The sequence below is a fragment of the Lissotriton vulgaris genome, chromosome 2_1 (assembly GCF_964263255.1).
Source record: "Lissotriton vulgaris chromosome 2_1, aLisVul1.2, whole genome shotgun sequence".
NCBI classification, from domain to species: Eukaryota; Metazoa; Chordata; class Amphibia; order Caudata; family Salamandridae; genus Lissotriton; species Lissotriton vulgaris.
Window position 1 is genome coordinate 1,686,560,212 of NC_141687.1, and position 26,194 is coordinate 1,686,586,405.

Here is a 26,194-nt window from a genome sequence, read left to right on the forward strand (position 1 = left end):
TTACGAGTATACATCTGTTCTTGGCATGTAGAGCTGCAGATTCATACACTTAGCATTAGATCGTCACCTGGTGTTGGGCTCGGATGATTACAGGTTGGAGAAGTCTTTGTAGTCACGATATAGGTGACTCCTCCCTTCGACAATACTGCGCATGGGCATTGGCTCCATCCTTAGAATTTTTTTCGGTTTGATGGGAAATGATTGAGTTAGTAAAGATACAGTAAGAAAAAAAGGATGTCCATGCGTGTGCATCTAAGTAAGATGAGAACTGGAATGGATACAGGTCGGGGAGGCGGGAGGGCGTGTACGAATCTGCAGCTCTACATGCCAAGAACAGATTCATACTGGTAAGTAGCATTTTCAGTTTGAGGCATATGAGCTGCAGATCGTACACTTAGCATCGATTGTACAGCAGTGTCTACTCTAGCGGTGGTCGCCTGTATCCTTTGCAGTAGTCTGAAATAATGTTCTAAGGACAGCCTGGCCTACTGCAGCTTGCTGCTTAGCTTGCAGATCAACACAAGTGTTTATTGAAGGTGTGTGGTGTAGACTATGTTGCTGCCTTGCATATGTCCTCTAATGGAATATTTCCTAAGAAGGCCATAGAGGCTCCTAGCTTGCGAGTGGTGTGTGTGCTCTAGGAGCAACTGTTAGCATGCGTTTAGCTTTCTGATAGCATATCTGTATGCACTTAACAATCCACCTGGCAATCCCACCCTTAGAGATAGGGTTGCCTTTGTGTGGAGGAGAGAAAGATACAAACAATTGTCTTGTCTTTCTAAAGGAGTTGGTTCTATCTATGTAGTATAGCAGAGCTCTTTTAACGTCTAATGTGTGTAAGGCCCTTTCTGCTACCGAGTCTGTGTTTTGGAAAAACACAGGTAACTCTACAGATTGGTTTAAATGAAAAGGTGTGATAACCTTTGGAAGAAATTTTGGATTAGATCTGAGAACCACTTTCTTAGTATGTATTTGAAAAAATGGTTCTTGTATAGTGAACGATTGTATTTCACTTACTCTTCTGAGAGAGGTGATGGCAACCAGGAAAGCAGTTTTCCATGTGAGAAATTGCAGTTCACATTTATGCAGAGGCTCAAAAGGGGGTCCCATGATTCTCGTAAGGACCAAATTTATGTTCCATATTGGAGAAGGTGGCAGCCTGGGAGGGATTATTCTTTTTAATCCTTCCATAAATGCTTTGATTGCAGGTACCCTAAAAAGAGACAAGTGTGGTCTGTTTTGTAAATAGGCTGCAATTGCTGCCAGATGTAGGCGTATGGAAGAGTATGCTAAATTAGACCTTTGTAGATGTAACCGGTAACAAATGATATTTTGGATGGAAGCATCCAATGGATCAATGTGATTATGTTTGCAATATATTGCAAATCTTTTCCATTTGGTGGCATAACACGCTCTAGTAGTGGTTAGTGATATTCATGCAGCCTGGTGGTAGGTTAAAATAACCAAACTCTAAGACTTCAGGAGCCAGATCGCCAAATTCAGTTGGTTCGGGTCTGGGTGTCTGATTTCTCCATGGTTCTGTGTTAACATCGAGGGTGTGAGCTGTAACTTTTGATGTGGAACCAGAGCGTTCTAGTAGCGTGGTGAACCACGGCTGACGTGCCCATGTGGGAGATACTAGAATGAGCATGAGAGACTGCTTGAGCTTGCACACCACTAGTGGAATGAGGGGGAGAGGCGGAAAAGTGTACGCAAATCTGCCTGACCAGTTCATCCATGTTGCATTGCCCTCCGACCTTGGGTGTGGGAACCTGGTGGCGAAGGCTGGGCATTTTGCATTTTCGTGGGTGGCAAACAGGTCTATGTGTGGCTGTCCCCACTGTTGGAAGAATGGTTGAAGAACTTGTGGATGTAGTTCCCATTCGTGAATCTGTTGTGACTGCCGACTTAACAGATCTGCTATCTGATTGTGAACTCTTGGAAGGTGTTCTGCTAACAGATATATGTTTTGAGGAACGGCCCATCTCCAAATGTTCTGTGCGAGCTGGGACAGTTGCAGAGCGTGTGTCCCCCCCCGATTTTGTATATAGTACATTGCTGTCATATTGTACGTCCGGGTTAAGACAGCTTTGTTCTGTACTTGAAGTTGAAAGGTTTTGAGTGCTAAGAATATTGCTAGCAACTCTAGATGATGGATATGCAACAGCTTTTGTTGGTTGTTCCATCGACCTTCAGTCATGTGGTGTAAGAGATGGGCTCCCCATCCTGTGAGGGATGCGTCTGTTGTGAGCACTATTTGTGGAACAGGCTCGAGGAACAGCCGTCCTCTTGTCAAGTTTTTGGTGTTCCACCATTGCAGAGAGCGATGCGTACGGATGTCTACCAACACCAGGTCTGTGAGCTGACCGTGAGCCTGATTCCACTGTCGTGCTAGACACTTGTAATGGACGCATTTGCAGTCTTGCATGTGGCACTATGAAGATGCAAGATGCCATCATGCCTATTAATCTCATGAACACTCTTGTTTGGAGAGACTGTTGGTGTTGAAAGGTTGAGACTAAGGCTTGAATGCTCTGTATCCTGGCTGGACTGGGATACGCTAGAGCTGTAGATGTGTTTATGGTAGCTCCTAGATACTGATGCACGTGCAAAGGTTCTAGGTGCGACTTTGTGTAATTGATCGTGAACCCCAAGTCGTGCAACAGTTGAATTGTCAGCTGAGTGTGTTGTACACATTGCTGGAATGATTTGGCTTTTAAAAGCCAATCATCCAGGTAAGGGAAGACGTGCATTTGTTGTCTTCTGAGATGTGATGCTACTACTACTAAGCACTTCATGAACACTCGTGGAGCTGTAGTGACTCCAAATGGAAGGACTTTGAACTAATAGTGCTGTCCTTGTATTACAAGCCGTAGGTACTTCCTGTGAGCAGGATGTATTGGGATGTGAAAATAGGCGTCTAAGTCTAGTGTTGAAAGGAAACTGTCTTGTTGCAACAGTGGGAGCACTTGTTGCAGAGTGATCATATGAAAATGATCTGACTGTATGTAATGGTTGAGGGGACTGAGGTCGAGAATTAGTCTCGGTGTCCTACCCTTTTTGGGAATTAGAAAATACAGCGAGTAAACCCCCGTCCCCTGTTCCTCTAATGGGACTAGTTGAATAGCATCTTTTTGTAGAAGTGCTAGGACTTCTTGTTGAAGCAGAGTCAGGTGATCTCTAGACATAGGACGCTGCCTGGGTGGTATGTTTGGGGGGGTTGGTGTAAGTTCTAGGCAGTAGCCATGTTGGATAATCTGTCTCACCCACCTGTCTGTTGTGATGGAGTTCCAGACAGGCAGGAACTGTGTTAATCTGCCCCCCACAAGAATGGAATGCTATTTGGGGAGCAGAGGGAAGTCACTGTTTAGTTGTGGAGGAGGAGCGATTGCTGTTGTTACCGCGTCCTCTTCCTTTGTTATTATTGCCCCTGTATCCTCCTCTAAAATATCCTTTGTTAGAGGATGTTTGTGTTTGGGTTTTGAAAGATGTTGTAGTGTCTGCTCCAGTCTGCTTGGAGCCTCCTCTATAAAAGGAGCGACGAAAAGAACCTCTAGTCTGTGTGGATTGTAGACCTCTCATTGACTTTGCTATACCTGTGTCTTTTTTCATTTTCTCCAGTGTAGTGTCTACTTCTGGACCGAATAACTGGTTTTGGTTAAAGGGCTGGTTCAAAATTGTGGTTTGCACCTCTTGTTTGAACCCGGAAATGCGCAGCCATGCATGTCTCCTGAGTTTCACACTAGTATTTACAGCTCTAGCAGCTGTGTCTGCGACATCTAGTGCACATTTTATTGAGGCATTTGATATTAATTTGCCTTCTTAAATAAGCTCAGTTGCCTGATCCCTATACTGATCTGGGAGGTGCTGCATTAGTGTTTCTAATTGGTCGTAATGAGCCCTGTCATAACGTGAGAGAAGGGCTTGTGCATTGGCAATGCACCATATATTTGTAGCTTGTGCAGCAATCCTTTTACTGGACGCATCAATGACTTTGGATTCCTTGTCAGGTGGGGGCGTTTCACCAGAAGTCTGTGAATTCGCTCTTCTTGCATTAGACACCACCAATGAGTCTAAAGGAGTGTGTCCCTTAATATAGGTTGGGTCAGAGGGTGCAGGCCTATATTTCTTTTCTATCCTTGGATTCAGTACCCTAGCACGCACAGGATCTTTGAATAATTCTGGAGCGTGCTTAATGACTCCTTTGATCATGGGAAGAATGTGAGTGGATCTGTGTGATGGCTCAAAAGTATCTAACAGAAAATCCTCCTCAATGTCATCAGAGTGCATTGTAATATTGTGGTAGATGGCAGCTCTGTGTAATAGGTGATTAAAGCCAATGCTGTCCTCTGGAGGAGAGGGCTTTGATGGGCATAACTGTGGATCCGGGCTATCAGGCACATTATGAGGTGGAAAAGTATAGACATCCTCATCTAAAGGATATGTATTTGGGTCTGTATTCGGATCCTCCCCACCCCCTAGGTCATACTCCTCATCAGTTTGTGGTTAATGTGAGTATGCAGGAGAGATTTGAGGTGAAATGTAAGGAGGGATAGGAGAGGAAGGAGATACAGGAGAGGGAGGGTGCATAGGGGAAGTTGCACAGTCCTTTTTGGCAGGAACCACAGGTGTAGGTGGTGTTTCTGCTGGGCTCTTCTTATGAGGTATAGCACCCACATGTCGTGTCTTTGGGTTTATGTAGATTTTCTTTTGTTTAGGGTCTGGTCTAAACAATTCTTCCTCTTCATCCTCTACAACCTTCTTCGGCGTCTATTTTTTCGGTTCTGACAGAGGTTGTTTTTGTCGTTTTGCCTTGGGAGGTGTTACAGTGTCCTGTGGCAAAGTTCCTGGTGCTGAAGGTGTTACTTTCGGTTTGACAGGCGTGTCCGAGGGCTTCGGAACCTCGGGATCCGGCCTTGCGGGTGTTGTCACCGGAACGACAGTCTTCAGAGTGGAAGCGGACTTTACCTCTTTATCTTTGGAAGTCGACGGCTTTGGAACCGAAGCGTCTTTTGACTTTGGTACCGAAGGGTCTTTCGTTTTCGGCGTCAAAGAATCTTTTGGTTTCGGTGCCGAAGAGTCTTTCGGTTTCGGTACAGAAGAGTCTTTCGGTTTTGGTGCCGAAGAGTCTTTTGGCCTCGGTGCAGTTGGAAGTGGTGGGATCGGCACGTGTGGTTTGCTCGGTGCCGAAGCACCTGAAGGCGTAGTTGTCTTCTTAGGAGCCGAGCTCGAAGTCTGGGTTTTAAGAGGGAGCGCTTGGTCTCGACTGGGCCCCTTGGGCGGAGTGCTGACCTTCGCCTTTGGCTTGGGCAGTGCATGAGGTGCAGGGGCAGAGGTACTCACGTGTTGAAGTGATGGAATCGAGTCGTCCGAGTCCTCTGCCTCTGATATGATTTGGTGATCCGGTGAATCATCTTCTGGAACGAGCGGAACCTCGTCGTTTAAGATATTGTCCGGCGCTGGGGCTGATCTCCATTTGTGTCGACGGGCCCTCCGATCCCGGATGGTCTTCTTCGATCAGAAGAACGCACAAGCTGTGCAAGTCGACTCGTTGTGATCCGGCGATAGACAGAGGTTGCAAACCTCGTGATGATCGCTATGCGGGAATTTTGCTTGGCATTTCAGGCATTTCTTGAACGGATTTCTTTCCATGTGGTGTAGGCCGCACGGCGTCGATAGGCCTAACGGCCCACTTCGATTACCGGAATGGAAGTTATGTCATCGAAAAGCCTGGTCTTCGATGTCAAAGGTAGTTTCTTGAAGTTTGTGGAAGTTGCTGGAAAAGTTTTTCTAGCTGGAGCGGAGAAACTTTCATCCGAACCCAGTGGCGGAAAAAAACAATCCAAGGATGGAGCCGATGCCCATGCGCAGTATTGTCCAAGGGAGGAGTCACCTATATCGTGACTACAAAGACTTCTCCAAGAAGACAACAACCTGCAATCATCCGAACCCAACACCAGGTGGCGATCTAATGCTAAGTGTACGATCTCCAGCTCATATGCCTCTAACACAATCTTTCTAAGTGATAAATAAAGCTAGATCTACTTACTTTGCCAGTGCTTAATAGTGGAGCCTGTGACGTGGTATTGTTGGGGTGATATTTAGAGTTGGAGGGCATTCACTGGAGTAGTAATATTGGTGCTGCAGATAATGGTGGTATTTTGATGATGGTACAGGTGGTGGTAAGGGGGTTTTGCAGCTTGCATTGGTGATGGACTAATTGGTGGTGGTGTAGGCGGTGCTGATATTGTGCTGGTGATTGTGATTGGAGGGGATGGTCCTATGGGGGCTGCGGGGTACGGTTTGAAGTGAATCTTCGTCTTGATGATGTGGTAATAGTGGTGCTGTGGTATTGTTGGTTGTGCTATTTTGGTGGTGTGATAAATAAAAAGCAATTACAAGGCCAAGCTAATATCAGCACTGCATTTGAGTCGATACCAAGGCAATAAAAAAAAATGCCTGCTGAAAAGGATTGCGTTCAGAACACATGCACTCAGAAGGAGGTGGAATATCTTCTGTGGTGGTACAGAAAACAGCCAAGAACGTTCCATGAGAAACTCACATTCCACAAAATTGATCTAAAATGTGATTAATAAATGCCTTAAAGCAATGGCAGAAAAAGGCTTCAAATAAGCCAACAGTTGAAGTGGGCTGACACAAAGCCTACTGCGTATGTTATAAGCAATATATCTTGCAGACAGCTGCACTGTCATTGTAAACCTAAACATTGTATTTTCAAGAGTGGGATCTTGCTTTGTTTAGGTGGTGGCATTCTAGTCTGACAGCTTTGTTTACTTTCCCCAGATTATGATCACTGCCATCGACTCAGCAGACCAGAAGCCTGCTCCATTTAATAAACTAAAACCTTGGAACATTAAAACTGTTGGTAGTATACCTGAAGCATCTTAGATTGGTTAACACCTTGGCTGCTAGGGAGATTTTTCTCCTGTGCTGGAAAATCCCTGCTGCCATATATTCATGACGAGCTCAGCTCGTCATAAGCACACAACCAGTGTACTGCATGACGAGCTGAGCTCGTCATGAGCAGGGAAGGGGTTAATAGTAGGCCTTAGGTCTCACAGTTGTCTTTAGCCCAAGGGAGTTATAAACCCATTAGGGGGTGTTACCATGGGCCATGGAGATGCTAGGGTCTGGTTTCATTAGAAATCATAGGGGTTTGTTTTATTTGTTTTACCTAGCTGATAGTAACATGTTTTTCTTAAAGTAAAACACTGACTGGAAATTTAAGTCCTTAAGTGTGACCTGTTATTGCACTGTATTCTGAGTTTTAGAGTATGGATTTACTGCACACAATCAATGTCATGAAAGAATGCAGAGCTAAAAGGCATTACATGGCCATTTCAATTGATGCACAATGGTACTATGGTCCTGGGGCACCAGTGGTGAACAACAACAGCCGTACTGGCTATGCCCAGACTACTCCAATGTCCCCTGGACCCCAAGAAAAAGTCTCACACAGCCTATGCTCTGAAAGAGTTTGCATTGACTCAGACAAAAAACCAAATGCCACAATGTTGCAGCTATGGGTGATAAAGGATACAATTCAGGAGAACTAGGTGCTCAGGATGCTTTCCTGCAAGGCGCATTACTGCGCTAAGCAAATAACTTTTCTAGTCCAATGCTTGCAGCGGCAAATCGATGTGTCTCTGTACGCTGATGACATCACGCTTTATGTTAATCACCCTGAGTTGCACCGTAACCCCCTACTCCGAGAATTTGTTTCATTCGGCAGAATGTCAGGTGTACACATTAATTGGTCCAAGTAGCTATTTTTCCCTTTAACGGAGGCGGTTGCCGATTTCCCCCTCGATTATCCGCTGGAGTGGTGTCGGACCGATCTTCGATACCTGGGGATACAAATTTCCCGAGATAGGAGCGAAACACTACGGTCCAATTATGGAGTAGCAATCACTAAATTAAGTGCCACAGTAGACCGTTGGATAACCCTGCCGCTTTCCATGGCCGGAAGGGCATCCCTAAGAAAAATGGTAATTCTCCCCCGCTTCCTCTATCTTTTCCTTAACATTCCCTATTTTCCTGGCGCTTTTTTCTTCAAAACCCTGAAGTCGGAACTGCGTCTGTTATTCTGGGGGGGGGGGGTAAGAACCCAAGGTTGAAATGGTCCACGCTCATCCTTCCATATGACAAGGGAGGCTTTGATATCCCTGATTTTGAAGCGTATTATCAATCTGCACAAGCGCAGTTCGCCTACCACTGGCTGGCCCTTACCCCCTTCATGCCTCACATTGCAGTGGAAGATTGGATCGTACATCCTATTCCGCTCAATGGACTGCTCCACTGCCCGGAATCATCCATACCTACATCGGACACCTCAGTATCGTGTACACTTGACGCATGCCGTCGTATTGCTAAGAGCTTGTCCTGCCGCCTGCCATATTCGCCCAAGCTACCGCTTACTTTTCATCCTGATCTCGCCCTGCTGCAGGAACAGAGCTTTTGCACGCTATGTACGAGGGTACGGATTGCTTGCTGGGGCGACCTATTCTCGAACGGTCAGTTTAAGTCTACAGAGCTGTTCTTTGCATCTCATAGCCGCACCCCGCTTGAAGTCTTCTATTACATACGCCTACGCGCGGGGATGAGGGACATCCTGCCTGATGAACCTGAAATTCTATTTCCTATTCATTTGCTGCTATGCTCACAGGATGGAGCACATCTGATCTCTGGTCTTTACCGTCAGCTCAGAGCTGCGGCTCCAATGTCTGATGCTGGTGCCCGGATACATTGGAATGCTGAGCTAGCTGTTGACCTCACTGATGAGAAATGGCAATACTGCTGCGCCCTCACGTCTCCTATCTCCGCAAGCAGTAGACTGAAAATCATACATTACAAATTCCTGCAACGGATGTATTATACGCCAGTGCGGAAACACAGATTCGGCTTAGCGGACGATGACCGTTGCGGGCGCTGCCATGCCGAACACGCAGACTTTCTGCACCTGGCGTGGGGATGCCCTCTCGAGCAGCACTACTGGCAGCAGGTAACGGACGCTCTCACAGCAATGACGAAGAGCATCGTGCCTATGGACCCATTGATGGCACTTCTCGGGCATACTCCGCATATCCCTAAATCCTGTCGGAAATGTATCGATACTGCATTGCTCTTGGCTAAGAGGAGGGTGGCGTGCCGTTGGGGCTGGAGCAGAACGCCTAAATTTAAGGATTGGATAGCAGACTTGACCTACTGTCAGGAGCAAAACAACAATGGTCCTAGACCTATTGATTATAAAAATGAATCAAATCAATACTATCTATAGTTTTTAAGTAGAGCAACCACAATCAGTCTGCTCTGTTGCACTAGAGAAAAAGCTTTTTTTACACACCAATAAACCTAAACCACCAAAAAGAGAAAGATTATTTTTGATTTATTCGCTTATTTATCATCTTTACTGTTTTTTGTTTTAACAGTTCATATTATATACAAACATATCATTTTCAAATAGATAAAAACAGAGGTTGCCCAAGAGAAAAAGTGTGCAAAAAGGGGGGGTGATCAAAAGAGTGAAAATAAGTGAACGAAAAGGAAAACAAATCAGTGGATAGACAGATTATTATTCACATGATTTTCAAAACAATACAGTACTTTATATTTAGCTGTATTAGGACCCTGGCCAACGTATTTTTAGTTTCTGATCAGAACATTTTTTGAATGGACATGTATCTGAAAAATGATTTGCACTTGATAAGGTTCATTGGTTGGTCCAAGGGTGATTAGGAAATGCTGTCGACGTTTCGACTCGTCTTACGCCCATAAGGTAATTTAAGCCTTGGGATTGCGAGTCTTCATCAGGACTGGAGAACACAAACGTAGGCAACCAAGGGGAAATATTAACCCTAAGAGAGATAAAATTGGTGATTACTAACTAAAGGTGGATAGGTTTTTAATTTACAAGGCCGTGGCACATAGCAAGTATTATATTCTTACCCTTCACTAGAACGAAAAACACGAGGAAGTGGTCCTGACTTCCAACTTTCCTTATAATATTCTGTAAGACAAATGGTGACGCCCAGAATTAATCTAGGTCTGTACGCTACTCTTTCCACATACATATGTTACAGTGGAAGAAATGGTTTGATCATTTACCCTTATCTTGTGGGTTCCATCCTCACCACATCCTGGTAAGGGAACACTACTTCATGCAGGCATCATGGTGAATATTATCTGTAATCAATTTTACCGATATTAATATGCAATTCACCAAAGTTTTTTAATTAAACAACAAAAAATGAAGTTTTTTGATTTACCTTAGAGGATTTTACTATTCTGAGTAGCTCCAGTGGATCAATCCGGTAGCTACAAAACGAGACACAGGGTAGTCTCACTTAGCATATATTATTCGCAAAAAGTGATTACATACTGTGACCCAAGGAAAACGGAATAGGCATTTACCTTATATGCGCGTTTCCACTGCATATAATGGGAGTGACTGTACCTCCAATCGGGATTCTATGGGAGGAGGGGGAAAGAGACATAGAAAGTTTATTGTCTCCTTCAATCTGTCTCACTACGTGGCCCGAATGTATGGAATTGAAAATCATAGCCAGTCACTTCTTACCTATCTACCGATTCCCGAATCGTTTACTGCAGCCAAGCCTCGCATTCTTCGAGGACGCCGCCGCCATTACTGCTCCAGCGCATGCGCGTTTTGTTTATACCCGTCCGACTCTCACAAAGCTGGATATAGAGAGCGGACTTCATCTTCACCGTAGCGCCATGCATTGTTTGTTGCCCAGTCTTCTATACTCGGCCAATGTAAGCTTAACTGTTAAGCTTAAGCTTAGCCAGTAAGCTTAACTGGCAGAGGTGCACGTATGCTAAAATGAACAGGTCGACATAACCCATGTGATTATCAATTATAAAGTACTCAAAGAACCTTCAATTCCAACAGCTTAGAAACTGCTACAAATGAAAGTCTAACAAATTATAAAAAGGGTGGGAATAAAACAGATGGGGCTTCTTTTGTTTTTATATTGCCTTCCCACATGCATCATATATTTTTAAATTTTATGGTTTGGGGGGAAATTTGTAATCTTCTGACTGTTGTTTTAATTTATAGGCTTGGTGCTTCTTTCTCCACACTGCACTGTTCTGAGGCAGGTGACAGATTAGGTGCCACTTTATTTGTGCCGCTCCCTCCAGTAGTTGACACTATAGTCTTATGCTGTGGTAGGATCTCCTCCCAGCTCCTAGCCCACGCATAACAACATGGCTGTGGTGCAGACATGATGGTAAACAGATTGGGCTTCTTTTATTTTTATATATTGCTTTGCCACATGTATTTTAATATTTGGATTTGATGGCCTAGGGGATATTTTTAATCTTCAGTTTTTTTAATGTGCTCAAGGCTTCCGTCTGCATTGCGCTGTTCTGACACGGGTGGCAGATTAGGAGGCCATTTTGTTTGTGCTGCTCCCACAAGCAGTTGATGCTCAAGTCTTTTGCTATGGTGGGATCTGCTTCCTGCTCAAGGACCATGCTCTATAAAAACAAGGTTGTGGGGCAGAATCACTGTTGAGCAAGCTTGTCTACGCACAAACAGGCACAAGGGCCCGGAATACTGCTTCTTCCCCATTAGACAGAGAGAGCTATTTAGTCACTTAACTTTGAGCTCTGCGTCATGCAATGTAAACAGTCTGTATATTCTCTATTGCTCCCGATATTCACCCTTTATGCTGCTGTTACTGTGATTTTGGTGGGGTTGTTGAGCCTGTAGTAAGGGGTAGTTGCTTCCATTCCACAGTTTCTAGTAGGAGCTTTGTAGGTGCTCATCAGAAGGACATTAGACGTACTACGCATTGTTTTTAAAAAAGATAAATTGTTGTCTCCGGCTAAACATCATATGTTTTTAGGTTTCTACTAGATTATATGCCAGATGTGTTTTTTTCTGGCGTAAACGTGGCTATGAAGATTCTACAATTGACATTCTACACCTAGAGCTCTCTTTAGTCAGTTCATATTCCAGAGGGATCACCAACATCATAAGATGGGCATATAACCTTGTACATGCAGAACAAGGCACCTTAAGATCTTTATTAAAAGCAGATACTTTCGACTTTGGATAACCAAAGTACGTTTTTAGTCAAAACGTATCCACTGCATTCAAATTAACGAAGGTTACACTTGATCTGTTGCAATCCTGTACTCCTGCACATCTGAAGCTCTTCCTAAAACATTTAACACCAAGGAGAAGTTATGAATTTGATATTCAACATTGCACTAAATTGCATCATTATGAAATGTATGCCGAGACAATAGAATTAAAGAAATTGCAACAGTATATTCGTTTTAACTTAAAGCATGGAGTCAGGTGATGCATAATATTACTTCGGCTCAGGATTCTCCCTCTTAAATCTTTTACTTCTAAATGGACTTTTAATGAAATGCCAGCAGTTCATGTGACCTCTGCAACGCTAGTGTGCAAGACTTGAAACATGTTTTGTTGGCCCCAGCTCGACAGTTGTATATGCTAGAAAGCGGTTCTTGAAACCAATCCAAACAAAATGTAATAGCACAACTGTTCAGAGCTTGATCTTGCTTCTTAAGTCATCTCCTAAGGAATTCTTGTGTTATAATATTTACATTTTTAAAAACTTTATTAAAACTGTATTAGAATGATTACCTAGTAATTAATCAATTTTTAATGACATGTATTTTTATCCTTTTATAAAAATGTGTTGTTCTCATTAGAGAACTAAATCAAATAAAATAAAACTTGAAACTACACTTGGCATTATTTCCTCTCTACCAACTGATTATTGGCAAGGCATGACTGCACGTAGAAGAAGGGAGGTGGGATTTGGGATCATTTTTAGTGTGCAGTACCAATATAAAACTGGTAATCTGCCACTTCCAGGCTGAGTGTATTATCTTCTCATTGGATTTGACAAAGAATTTCACTTTTTTCAGTTTTTATTTACTGTCCTCCTGGGCCTGCAGGAAGATTGTGCTCATTACTGGCAGAGGTTCTCACTCCTTTTACACCTAAATGCCCCAATTTTAACTTTTTAGGTGACTTCAATATTCATTTTAAAATATCATAATTGTAGCCTTGCTTTTTCTCTTGTATGCAATTTCAAGGCATTAGATCTACATTTATTAGTCAATTTGCCTACTCGTAAAGCGAGCATTAACGGGATCTTTTTTTTTCTAATCTTAGGACAGCATCAGTAGTTTGCCCTTTTCCTCCTATCTGGTCTGTTCACTTAGCTTTAACAAATTTAATTTCAGTTGCTACCTGTAGGGAAGGCCCCTTGGTCTCACCACCTTTTTCCAGAAACTGGTCTAAACTCGATTCCGCAACTCTTCACAAGACTATGCCAGGGTTCGGGGGAAAGTGGACTCCCGACTCCAAAGTTATTGGCAACTAGCTGCTTTGATCCAGTGATCAGTGCTTCCACTCAAACCTCTTTTTAACTCCTAATCCAGCACCTTCTCCTTAGTTTAATGACTCATTACTTGGGAAAAAAAAATAGTTGCCAAAGGCTGGAGCGGGCCTGGCACAAAAATTACCTCAATGAGGATATAATTGAGTACAAGCTTGCTCCCAAAGCATATCTGGGGAGTTTACCAAGAATTTCATGTGTGCTCTAGGGATGAAGTTACGGATGTGGAAATGGGTGAGGCAGCACCATAACTATTGTGATGAGTAGACGGCTGAATGCACTTATGGTGTATGAAATTGCGAATGTCGTGGTGTGTGGTGCTGCAGTAGGTCAGGCAGTTGGTCACTGCTTGCACCTCCATGCAGCGGTTGTCTGCTGGGGCACCCCTGAGTTAGTAGCTACAGGCGTTAATGTGCCTGAAGTTAAAAATGTCTGATTTCCTACTACATGTCACTTATGCTGTCTGACCTACCCAGACTCATGCCATACTGAATGTGAGCCTGTATTTGCTTTTGTGACCTTTGTATCCCACCAGTTAGTATTTGGACATTAAACACTGTCTGGTTATTATACAAAATGAAGAAGAAAAAAAGACGAACTAAGTGGCTATGAGGGATTATTACAAAACCTGTCATTCTGCTGGGCCATTTGCTACTCTGACAAAATTACTCTTCATCAGAATCGTCCTAAGGTTCTCTCTCAGATTGTTCAATTATTCACAAATAGTCAACTTTTTGTCACCCCCACGCCCTTGCAGATACAGCGTCTTGATTTAACACGCTTTTTTTCTCAAGAGGAGGAAGGTGGTGTCACCTCTCATACTCCTCTGACATGTTCAATAGGGATTTTTTCTTCTATTGAGACCCCTATGTTTGTATTTCTATTGGACACTAAAAGTTGACTTTGAGCAACTGTTGACCTCTACTCTTTTCTACTGTTATTAATCTTCTCAACTCTTCATTACTTGAGGGATTAGTTCCTAAACCTTGCAAATATGCAATGGCAGTACCATTACGGAAGAAACCTAACCTGGGCATCCCCAACTGGGCTGACTATCGGTCTATTTCTATACTGCAATTATTTGCTAAGATTCTTGAAAAGCAGGTCAATCGACAGTTATCCGACTATCTGTAATCTAATAATCTCCTACACTCTTTGCAATCTATATTTAGGGCTGAGCACAGAAACAACCTTGGCAAATGTTACTGAATAGCTTAGATAGCAGTTCGACAAGGGAGGCACTGCTCCTCTCATCCTGTTAGAACTAAGAGCAGCTTTGTTATGTGCCCGAGTTAGGCCAATGTAGCAACACTGCACATTTTCTTATATGGTCCTCTTTCGTGCACAATAACATTATTGCTGTGACCTTTTGCACATATTCACATGTGAGACAAAGTTGAATGAATTTCTCTGAAACTGCTTTGTTTATACATCTTGGCTTCGCACAACATTATCATGATGCCTTGAATACAGAGTACAAGGTCTTTATGCACCATGTACAAATGTTGTTCTATCTTCGGCGACAGGGCTATCTACATATCCATAACGAATGCCAATATGCGTGAACATCACAAGGATGCTTTTTATTATAAATAAGGAGGCATTTCCCAGGGTTGGCAGAGGAGAAACCTCTGCGGACATCAAATGGTTCTGCATGTTGTGGCATCCCCGAGCAGCTGCCTGACATCTCCATGGAGGGTGTTCAATTCGTGACTGGGTCCTACATTCTGTGATCTTCTTGTGGAGGGAATTGTAACTCTGTACTTACATACACTCTAGACATACAGAGTTGGGATTACATTGTAAGAGTATGCCTGATCACTACCTTGTATTATAAGCCCACATATATAAATGGTTGAACTTTATTTTCTATTTACTTTTTGGGTAATTATAATCACTCAAATGATTCAGTCTACTGATTATTGTAGCACATGTATTGTATTCTGTACAAGAATAACGTTGGTTCAATAAATATATTGAAAACGTCCCATTGTGTATTCTCTGAGAATGAGAGAGCACGAGTGACTGAGCGGAAGGGATCTGATCTGTTACCACGATGCCGGAGGAGTCAGGGTTGTCATGTTAATCGTTTGCCTCAATCCATTCACTCCCTGTTTGAGTTAAGGGGGGCTTATGGCGGCACTGTGAGCTAGCTGGTCTTTAGGCCAACATAACCTGTGTGGGTGCTTGGACTCACTCTAGGCACCTCGCCCAAGGTTTATGTTGTCCACAAACATGCAGGTCCTATGGATTAGTGGAAACTACACAACAGCTTTTGATTCCATCTCTCACAAAGTGGTTCTGCAAAGACAGGAGGATTTGGCTATTTAAGCATTGGATTTGGCCGTATTACACTAGTTTCTACAAGCTGTTCCTTCCAAGACTGCATTAAACCACACAATTCAATCTCACACATATTGCCCTTGGGGTGCCCCAAGGCTTTGCCTTAAGCACCACTTTAACACCTATGAGCGGCCACTGGTAGACGTAGTTGAAGGGTGCAGTCTCACTTTGTTCTCCTATGTGGATGCTACACAAATTAGTGTATTTGTATTTCCTAATAAAAATCAAAGATTAGGTGCTCTAAACTCCTGCCTTACTAGTGTGGTGACTTGGATGAACCATAATTCCTTAAAGCTAAATATGAATAAGTCTGAAGTCCTATTGACTCCCAATATACTGCCTTTTTGGGGCCCTCACTATTGGCTAATCAATCGAAGAGCTGCTCCTACCCCCATCTCAGATAGTTAAGCATTTGGGCGTCTGGCATGACACCATCCTTACGATGAAACAGCAAATCACTGAGGTAGCTTCCTCTTTTTTCTGTATCCTAAGGTGGCTAAAGAAAATACTCTGGCTTCTTCCCATTCCAGCTCAAAGGACAATTAAACAAGCTCTGATCATTTCCTAACTTGTTTATGCTAACATTCTTTATCCAGCTACAAATAAAACTGCAATTAGTAAATTACAAATTGTTCAGAATGTGGCGCCGGCTCGTTGCTATACCATCTACCTAAACACTCTTCAGTCTTTCACAATTTTCAGGACCTACGTTGGCTCTCAATTGGCAAGTGTGTCCAGTTCAAGGCATTCTGCCAAATGTACAAAGTCTTGTCTAATTCAGGACTGCGTTATCTTAGGTCATTGGTGCAGCCATGTCGTCCTAATCGGCCTCTACGATCTAGTAATCTGAATTAGGCCATTGTTCCTCTGGTTCACATGCGAGGCAAGGTGGAAGCTGCTTTCCTATCTGGACCCAACACTTTAAAGTTACCTGCCTGCCTGGCTTCGGCTCAGTGATTCTTTTGATAAGTTTAAAAAACGTCTGGAGACGTAGCTTTTTTTATGTAAGTATTTTATCCCTTCCTGTTGTGCCAGCGTGGGGATACCCCATTGGTAAATCTGTACAATGATGATAATAAAAGAAAAGCAGCCGGAAAAAGCAAACTGAACACATTCCTGTTTACATTCTACAGTGGAATAGAAGGCATATAGGTGTGAGCCTTGTAAGTGATATCTTGGAATATGGCTATGTCTTGGGTCCACCTTGAGCACAAAAGAGGACAATGTAATAAAATGTGCAGCGGTTCTACATGGGCCTAACTTGGGAACATAAACAAAACTACAATCCAAGGCTTAAGGTTTTTTGCTTAATGATTCCACTCCACTGTTATTGTTGCCTTCAAATGGCTTGGAGTAATTTAAAAGCGATTTGAAGGAGCGAAAAGATTGAACTGCAGAGCCTCCTTGTTATTGGAGATCTCCACATTGGGTGAAGGAGGAAATAGTCTAGGCGACACAGTTGATCACAGACTCATTCATCCATTTGTACTGCTCTATGGAGCTCACCTCATCAAGCATAGACAAGAGTCTGGGGCTTTCCTCCTCTGCATCATCGGCCTCGGACTCACTGTAACAATCTGAGGATGGAAGGAAGAGAACATACGCTTGAGGTCAAATGTTAAATACAGTCAAAGGTTATGTGTATGAGTGTAGAAGAGATCCCTTTCAAAAAACAAGAGGGAGAAGGACCACACAGGAGAAATGTTGTGATTATACTAAAACTTTTTTTAAAAAAAGCTCCAAGCACAAATTGTATATTCTTTACATCATTTCAGCTGTCCTTACTGATAATTTAGTTAATATATGATAAATATCTGCCGAAACCGTAAATTTTCAAAGCACTTTATTTTAAGAAAAGGTACAAGGGAACAGAGTAAACTGGAAACCTGCAATTCGGCTGCTTCCAAGAGTTAATGTTGGTCTCCCATATTTCTGTCTCCGATTTCTGGAAAAACTCGGATGAATATATTCACTGTGTATTACTAACAAATCTTCCTGAGAAACTAGATATATAAGCTCTTTGAAATGGGGTCTCTAGTTGGCAGTGGTTTGCATCCTGTCCAAGTAGAGACCCTAACTCTAATCAGGGTAAAGGGATCACACAGCTAAGGTAACCCCTGCTCACCCTCTTGGTAGCTTGGCACAAGCAGTCAGGCTCATCTCAGAGGCAATGTGTAAAGCATTTGTACATAAACACACATTAACACAGTGAAAATACCTCAACATGAGTCCACGCCAGTTTAGAAACAGCCAATATTTAGCTGAACAAAACTAGACCAGAACAGCAAAATCCAACACACAAAACAAAGATATCACTTTTCAAAGATTAAAGCAGTTCAGTCCATTGAAATCTACGGATGTGTCACTTTAAGCACAAAGTACCTTGGATATTCAAAGATAAAACAGGCACAGGGGAACTGAGGTGCTGGAAAAGCAAAGCGATGCACAGGTTCCTTACTCCCATGGGAGGTGATGCGTCAGTCAGTTCCTTACTGGAAGAGGAGGTGATCCGTCTATCTCCGGACACGCGGCCACGGCTCCTTACTGCTGGGCAATGTTGATGAAGAGACCTCGTCGTAGTACAATGCGTTGAAAATCTAGACACGCTTTGTCAATGTGGTGACAGAGAAGCAGGCACATCGTTGATTTTTCAGCCACAATTGAATTGAATTGAATGAATTTTTTGTAGAGCGCGATATCTACCCTGAGGCGTCCTAGCGCTGTGGATTGGCGCATGAGAATTAGGGAGGAACTGAGTTTATTTATTGAATAATGAGGTTTTTAGCTTTTTACGGAAAGATAGAAGGTTGGGCTCTGAACGAAAGGGGAAGGGGAAGGGAGTTCCAGAGTCCTGCTGAGTTGAAGGAGAATGCATGCGATGCGTCGGTTCTTCAGCCGCAAAGCAGAGGCTGCATCGGAGTCAGAGCGGTTGCCACAGATATTGGTGACACAGTGCTCGGGACTCTGACTGTGGTGATTTTTCAGCAGCACAGCAGGCGCTGCATCGATTCTTCAGCCACTTGCAAGTGCAGTGTCAAGAAAACAGGCGCTGAGAGCCAAGCGTGGATTTTCTCACCAGTTTGCATTTCCAAGTGCCCAGGAACTAGATTTGGCACTATGTGGCAGGTCAGGGATCTCAACAGAAGACCCCAGGCACTGGTAGGTGAAGTCTTTGATGGCCCTGAGACTTCTTTACAGGAGGCAAGCACACACAAGTCCTTGGAGAACCTAGGAAGCAGGATGTAGAAAGCAAAGTCCAGTCCTTTTCACTCCCAGGACAGAAGCAGCAAGCAGCAGGCCAGCACAACAAACCAACAGGCAGAGTTCCAGTCCCTCCTACAGAATCCAGCTTGCCTTGGGGGCAGGATGTACTTTAATCCTGAAGTGTTCTGAAGTTAGAGTGTCACAGCTCTAGCCCTTATACCAGTCTCTGCCTTTGAAGTAGGCAAACTTTGTAATGAATAGGACCTTGCTCCAGACACACTACAGGTGGGTGGAGACAGCTTTGTGTAAGGACAGACACAGCCCTATTCAGGTGTCAGTGACCACTCCTCCCACCGCTCTAGCTCAGGAAGACCCATCAGCCTGGTGATGGGCCATCAGGATATGCAGAGACCGTCTCAGCACCCTTTGTGCGAGTGTATAGATTGCAAGCACAAACATCCCAAATGTCACCATCCCTCAGATGTGGATTCCACAGGCAGGCAGAGGCACAGAATGGCAAACCAAGAATATGCACACTTTCTAAAAGTGGCATTTTAAAACACTCAATATAAAAACCAACTTCACTAAAAGATGCATTTTTAAATTGTGAGTTTGGGGACCCCACACTCCAAATCTCTTTTCCCATTTGGAAATTTCACTTGTAAGACTGTACAAGACAGCTCCAATGATAACCAACAGGAAAGATAGTGAAACATGAAATTAGTAGTATTTCACAATTTCAAGGACTATCGGGACATGTTAAACACACCAGTACATGTCCTACCTTTTAAATACACTGAACCCTGACCATGTGAACACCTTTGGGCCTAACTTTGGGGTGCCTTACGTGTAGTAAAAGGTTAGGTCTGGGCCTGGCAAGTGGCTGCACGTGCCAGGTCAACATGGCAGTTCACAACTGGACACACAGACACTGCAGTGGCAGGTCTGAGACATGGTTGCAGGGCTACTTCTGTAGATTGGCATAATCAGTGCTGCAGGCCCACTAGTAGCATTTGATTTACAGACCCTGGGCACACACAGTACAATTTACTAGGGACTTACCAGTAAATCAAATATGCCAATTATGGATAATCAATTACAGATACAATTTACACAGGGAGCACTTGCACTTTAGCACTGGCCAGCAGTGGTAAAGTGCCAAGAGTTCTAAAACCAGCAAACCCGAAATGCAGAACACAGTCAAAAACAGGAGGTCAGAAGCAAAAAAAAAATGGGGAAAAACACGCCAAAAATGACATGTCTAATATCATCACTAAATTATTTCACGTTGTTATGCAAATCACTGCATATGCATTACTTATGATTGGAGAAGCTATAACAAAAAGATAAGTAAATAAAACAGCTGTAAAAATTAACTTCCACCTTATAAATGTATTAACCATGAAAATGATTCTAAACAGTAAGTAGATGGTGGGACCCTGTAGGAAATCGGGTTCTTGATTGAGGAGGGTGAAAACCCTACTTAAGCAACAACCACAATCCTTTTCAGGGTGTTTCACAAAAGTCAATAAATTAACCTGTGCTTAACCATCTGACAGCTTGGCACAAAAGCAGTCAAGCTTAAGTTAGACGCACTGTGTTAAGTATTTATGCAGCACACAAACAGTAATAAAGTGAAAACGCAACACAAAAGATATGCCACACCAATTTAGAAAAATAAAGTAGAATGTAACAAATATCAGTAGGACAGAAGCTATGCAATTTTAAAGGCTGAGTAAAAAAATAGTGCCAAGAACCAGAACACAGAATTGTGGGTTGCGGCAGCGCTAGACTGGGCCAAAGTTACAAGTCCTGACTGACTGGGATGGAGTGTGGGCACAGGGACCAGGTTAGTCCTGCTGAAAAAGTTACCTTCTCAAAGTCTGGCACACAAACTTCAAAGCGTCAAGATATTATAGGAAGAGATCAATTGATGCCAGCAAAGGGTCCAGGACCTTAGGATGCATATCTTTGGGATCAGGAACTCACTCCAGCAGAGGCCATCAGGGCTCCGCTAAATCCAGCTGGAGGTCTAGTTCAGGTTAGTTGCAGCAGTTCAGATGGGCAGTTGCAGGGAGGCCTCTAGAGCTAGTTGTGTTCCTGTAGCTCAGAACAGAAAGTCAGCCAACTGAACCTTGGAATCACTCCGGTTAGCCGGAGATGAAGGGAGCAGGTGAAGTTTTTTTTCTCAGCCAGCTGGACAGGCTATAAGCAGCAAGAACAAAGCAGGCCTCAAGCAGCACAGCAGTTCTCTGGGGAACAAGGCATGCCTCAAGGAGTGGGGCAATCCTCTGGTAGCAGCAGGGTCGTCCTTTGAAGAACAAAGAATGTCTCAAGCAGCAAGGCAGTCCACTGGGAAACAAGTCAGTCCTTCTTTACTGTCCACAGGTCCAGGAGTGTACTGATGAGGGGCTGAGGAGGTCCAATATTCATACCTTGAGCTACCCTTTCAAGTGGGGGAAACTTCTAGTCTATCCCTACACCTGGTACTGGAAAGTTCCTTTAATCCTCTTCCAACCCCTACCCCGGTTCCAAGAGGTCAAGTGTGACAAAGGGCTAGTGTTGAGTTTTTTGGTGAGAGTACTGGGGGCAGCCCTTTGAAATTTAAGTAGGACAGGGAACAGCTAGGTCCTTCTCATGCAGGCAGGATGGCCCTCTCCCTGCTACACCCAGGTTCTATTGTTCACTGTCTGAGCACAATGCGCATTCCTGACGGGGGAGCAATTAGCAGCCTCAGGCGGCTGGAAGCTCGTTGAAGGCCTCAAAGTTTAAGGCAAGAAAATGGCAACTTTCTTAAAGTGTCATTTTCAGATTTAAAATCTAAAATCAGACTTTATGATTAAAGAGTATCTTAAATTACAATCCTTTTGAGTACAGATGACATTGTACCTACTCACAATCAAAAGTTAGCACTTATGAAATGTAATACGGTAGCCCAGTGCAATCCTACAAGAGAAGTAGGCCTTACAGTAGTGAAAAACAAATTTAGAAGTATTACCAGGACACACAAAACTTAAAAGCACATGACCTACTTTTCAAAAAAAATGCACTCTGCCTCTTTGGGCTGTTTAGTACCTACTTTAGGAGTGGCTTATATGTATCAAAAAAAGAAGGTTTAGGCCTGACAAAAGGTTTAAAACTGCATTACATGCTGCAATAGAAGGCCTGAGATACGTTTTTAAAAGGCTACTTTTAGGGGGTGGCACAATGAGTTCGGATATACACTAGCAGCATTTAATTTGAAGGCACTGGGCACCCTTGGTACCATGGTACAAGTAAATAAATGCACCAATAGGGTATGAGCCAATTGTACCATGTTTTAGGGAGATACCACAAGCACTAGTTTCAGTGGAAAAGTTCACAGAGCCCTAAAAGCTAATAGAAATTAGTTTTTAAAAAACACAAGGGGTGAAGGCAAAATGTTTGGGACTGGCACTTCAAAGAGGACCAAGTGCAACAGACCCAATATTAGAAATATCTAAATTGAAGAGAAGGGAAGCAGCAAAACATTAAGAATGTCTTAATGAAGTTATTTGTAGACATAAAAGGATTTGCCTCAGGGGTGAAAGCTCACAAACAGTAGGCAGTGAAAAGATTCTGGAGAAGCTAAATGTTAGAAACTGAGGTAGTGCTAGTGCGACCACATGCAGGAGGAAGAGAATATATATGATATGGTGGTCAAGGGGAATCAGTGGAAAGAACTATCGGAATCCGTTCCGCACGTGCAAAGTGCTCTTCGTGCAGGAGGGTTGGGAGATAGGGGAGGCGCCAAGAGCTGGCATGGTGGCCACCCTTTACATCGGCTGCATTGGGCATACAAGAGGCACATTTTTCTCCATGCCTGCCACTGAAAGTAAGTTTCTGAGACATTAGTGGAGTTTTCTGTGACAGAGTGGCATGGTGTCTACTTTGCTTTTGGGTGAATTGTTTTTTACTGGCGAGTTGAGAGTGTAGAAGCTTTGGTAATCCTTACACAGTAAATTTCTGAGCTTTGATGCTCTTCTCCATGGCAATTTGAACTCTGAGATACAACACACGTTTAGGTTTAAGGAGGCTGTCAGGAGTCTCCACCCAGGTAGAACCGCTTGGGCAGGGAGCCTTCAAATCATGGCTGCCTTCAGATAGCAGCAATTGAAGGAGTGTCAACAGCAATCCTAGTGGGCACATTGCCCCCAGAAAATACAGAATGTAAGATACCCCAAAAAAGGGAGTGTGGGGGGGCAACATCTACTCACCCCCTCCTCCTCCCCCAGTGGTACAGGCCGAGACCAGCGGTGCAGTGTCAAGTGCAGAACTTTTCTGGACCAGGATTTCCAGCAGCACCCGCGTCTTGGATGAAAAGGTGAGCCGTGCGGTCTCTAAGGGTCCTGGTGCAAGGTGAGAGCAAGGTCGTAAGACTTCAGCGGCCAAGAAGAAGTTTGGTGAGAGGGCTCTTGTTGGTACCACCCTAGGTGTGGGGAAGGGAGAAGTGGAGGCGGAGCTTGGCAGCACAGCAGCACCTTCGAATGGGTCCCAGAAGAGGATTGACACATAGGCAGAAGACAATGGAGCGAGCTCTGCAGGTGCAGACCTCCCTCAAAGACAGTTAATTTGTTCCTGTGGCTCGGGTAAGGGTTGAGAGGAGGGAGGGGTGCAATTAGTTCCTTTGGCTCGGGGACGGGCTGAGCGGAGAGCAGGGTGTGGTGAACATGGTGATGTTGTCATTCTCCAAACCAAAGGCAAGCAGGAGCTGAAGGGCCCAGAGCGTGTGGCCGGCAGCAGTCCATGCATTATTTCATCATGGAAAGACCCCAAAGGGGTCTGAGTTTGGCAAGAAGTTCTATGCTTAATGACAGAGGCCCTGGGGCAAGCTCTCTCCAAGAGGGGAGTTCATGATTCTTTTGTTGATCACTTGGCCATGGCAGAGGTAGGAAAGTCCATTTTTAAACTGGAGGCATTGGAAGGGCCACAGGTGAGGAGCTTGTGTCAAGTACATCAGTAAAGGTGGTGGAGAAGTCAGATTGGCGTTGGTGAAAATAACGGAACCGGTAGCGCTTAGAGGGGCATGCTGGTGGCGCGACACAGTGCCAAGTGAAAAACGAAGTATGGATAGGCAGCCCTCAGGAGGTGAAGAATGTGATAGTGAGGAAGCTTCTCCACCTTCGAGTTGGGAAGGATCAGATGCAGGCGCTGAGGGGGATATCTGTGGGGGGCACAGATCCAAGAAGGATTGTAAGGGAGGTGAACCCTCACAGTGGGTAGGGTATCCCAGAGGGAGGGGCAGACAGCAGGGGAAGCGGCATGACAGGGAAAGGTGACGAGTAGACCGGTAGCAAGACAATGGAAAGCGGTATAGTAGAAATGAGAACTGGCGGTCTAGGAGGGAGGTACTTGGAAGCAAGTATTATGAGATATGGGCAGAATCTTTCAGGGAGGAAGGGAGCTGTGGCTGCGATACATGATTTCAAATAGGCCGGTGCAGGACACACATACTGCAAGCAGTCTGCCTATCCACTACCAACCCTTTCCATAAAGCCCACCCAAGAAGGTGTGGGGAGTGCAAGGAAGAAGGGAATCATGGGGGCATGCTGGAATATTTAAGGGGCATGCTATAGGTGCCCCTGGAAGTTTCATCATGACTTCAAGTGTGGAGGTCAGCATTCCTTATTGCAGTGCATATCGAATATGCTACTTACCAGTATGCATCTGTTCTTGGCATGTAGGGCTGCTGACATTCATATCTGTGCATAGATCGCCGCCTAGTGTTGGGTCTGGATGATTGCACATTGTTGTCCTGGAAGAGTCTTCGAAGTATCACGAGATAGGTGGCTCCTCCCCTGGACTACAGTGCGCATGGGCATCCCCTCCATCCTCAGATTGTTTTTCACCATTGTGGCAGAGATGGAGTGAAATACAGTAAGTGATGACCATGCTAAGAGTAATTCTGAGTGCTGCAGCTGCTACAGGCGCCGGGGAGGAGGGCAGGCGATATGAATGTCAGCAGCCCTACATGCCAAGAACAGATGCATACTGGTAAGTAGTTCAAGTTCAGTAATTTGTATAGCGCACTACTCACCGAGAGGGTCTCAAGGCGCTTGAGGGAGGGTGGGTGCATCATTTATCGAATAGCCAGGTTTTTAGCTGCTTTCTGAAGGAGAGGTGGTTCTGTGTGAGGCGGAGGTGAGCGGGGAGAGAATTCCAGGTTTTGGCCGCTAAATAGGAGAAAGATCTTCCTCCCATGGTAGATCTGTTGATGTGCGGGATTGTGGCGAGGGCTTGATTGGATGAACGTAGTTGGCGGGTGGGTGTGTAGAAAGATAGTCGTTTGTTGAGGCATTCGGGTCCTAGGACGTAGAGGGCTTTGTGTGCGTGGGTGAGGAGACGGAACGTTATTCTTTTGTTGACGGGAAGCCAGTGGAGATCTTTCAGATGACCGGTGATGTGATCTTGACGGGGGATGTCCAGTATGAGTCTGGCTGAGGCGTTTTGGATGCGTTGGAGTTTTTTCTGTAGTTTGGCTGTGGTTCCGGCGTAGAGGGTGTTTCCATAATCTAGTCGGCTAGTGACTAATGCGTGGGTGACTGTCTTTCTTGTTTCGGTGGGGATCCAACGGAAGATTTTTTTGAGCATGCGAAGGATGTTGAAGCATGAAAATGAGACGGCGTTGACTTGTCTGGTCATCGAGAGGGAGGAGTCTAGGATGAAGCCCAGGTTACGTGCATGATCTGTAGGTATGGGTGCTGTACCCAGGGCCGGTGGCCACCATGAGTCGTCCCAGGCGGAGGGGGATGTTCCTAAGATGAGGACTTCCGTTTTGTCCGAGTTTAGTTTTAGACGGCTGTTCTTCATCCATTCGGCTACTTCTTTCATTCCTTCGTGTAGATTGGTTTTGGCGGTGTTAGGATCTTTGGTGAGGGAGAGGATCAGCTGGGTGTCGTCTGCGTAGGAGATGATGTTGAGGTTGTGTTGTCGCGCGATGGATGCGAGAGGACTCATGTATACATTGAAGAGGGTGGGACTGAGTGATGATCCTTGTGGTACGCCGCAGATGACTTTGGTTACCTCTGATTTGAATGGGGGGAGGCGGACTCTTTGCGTTCTTCCGGCGAGGAACGAGATGATCCAGTTCAACGCTTTTCCTTGTATTCCGATGTTGCTAAGGCGTTGAATGAGGGTGTTGTGACAGACTGTGTCGAAGGCGGCGGAGAGGTCAAGTAGGATGAGGGCAACTGTTTCTCAGTTGT

At 44.5% G+C, this 26,194-nt stretch overlaps 1 protein-coding gene across 3 annotated transcripts in view; it reads right to left on the reverse strand.

Moving 5' to 3' along the window:
* The window catches only part of CNKSR1 (connector enhancer of kinase suppressor of Ras 1), a 344,769-nt gene that overhangs the window by 51,723 nt on the left and 266,852 nt on the right, over positions 1-26,194 (reverse strand). For all 3 annotated transcript variants that reach the window (XM_086957647.1, XM_086957646.1, XM_086957648.1), the window contains one exon: positions 17,274-17,344. In XM_086957647.1, the coding sequence (XP_086813773.1) occupies positions 17,274-17,344 (71 nt within the window). The remainder of the gene's footprint in view (positions 1-17,273; positions 17,345-26,194) is intronic.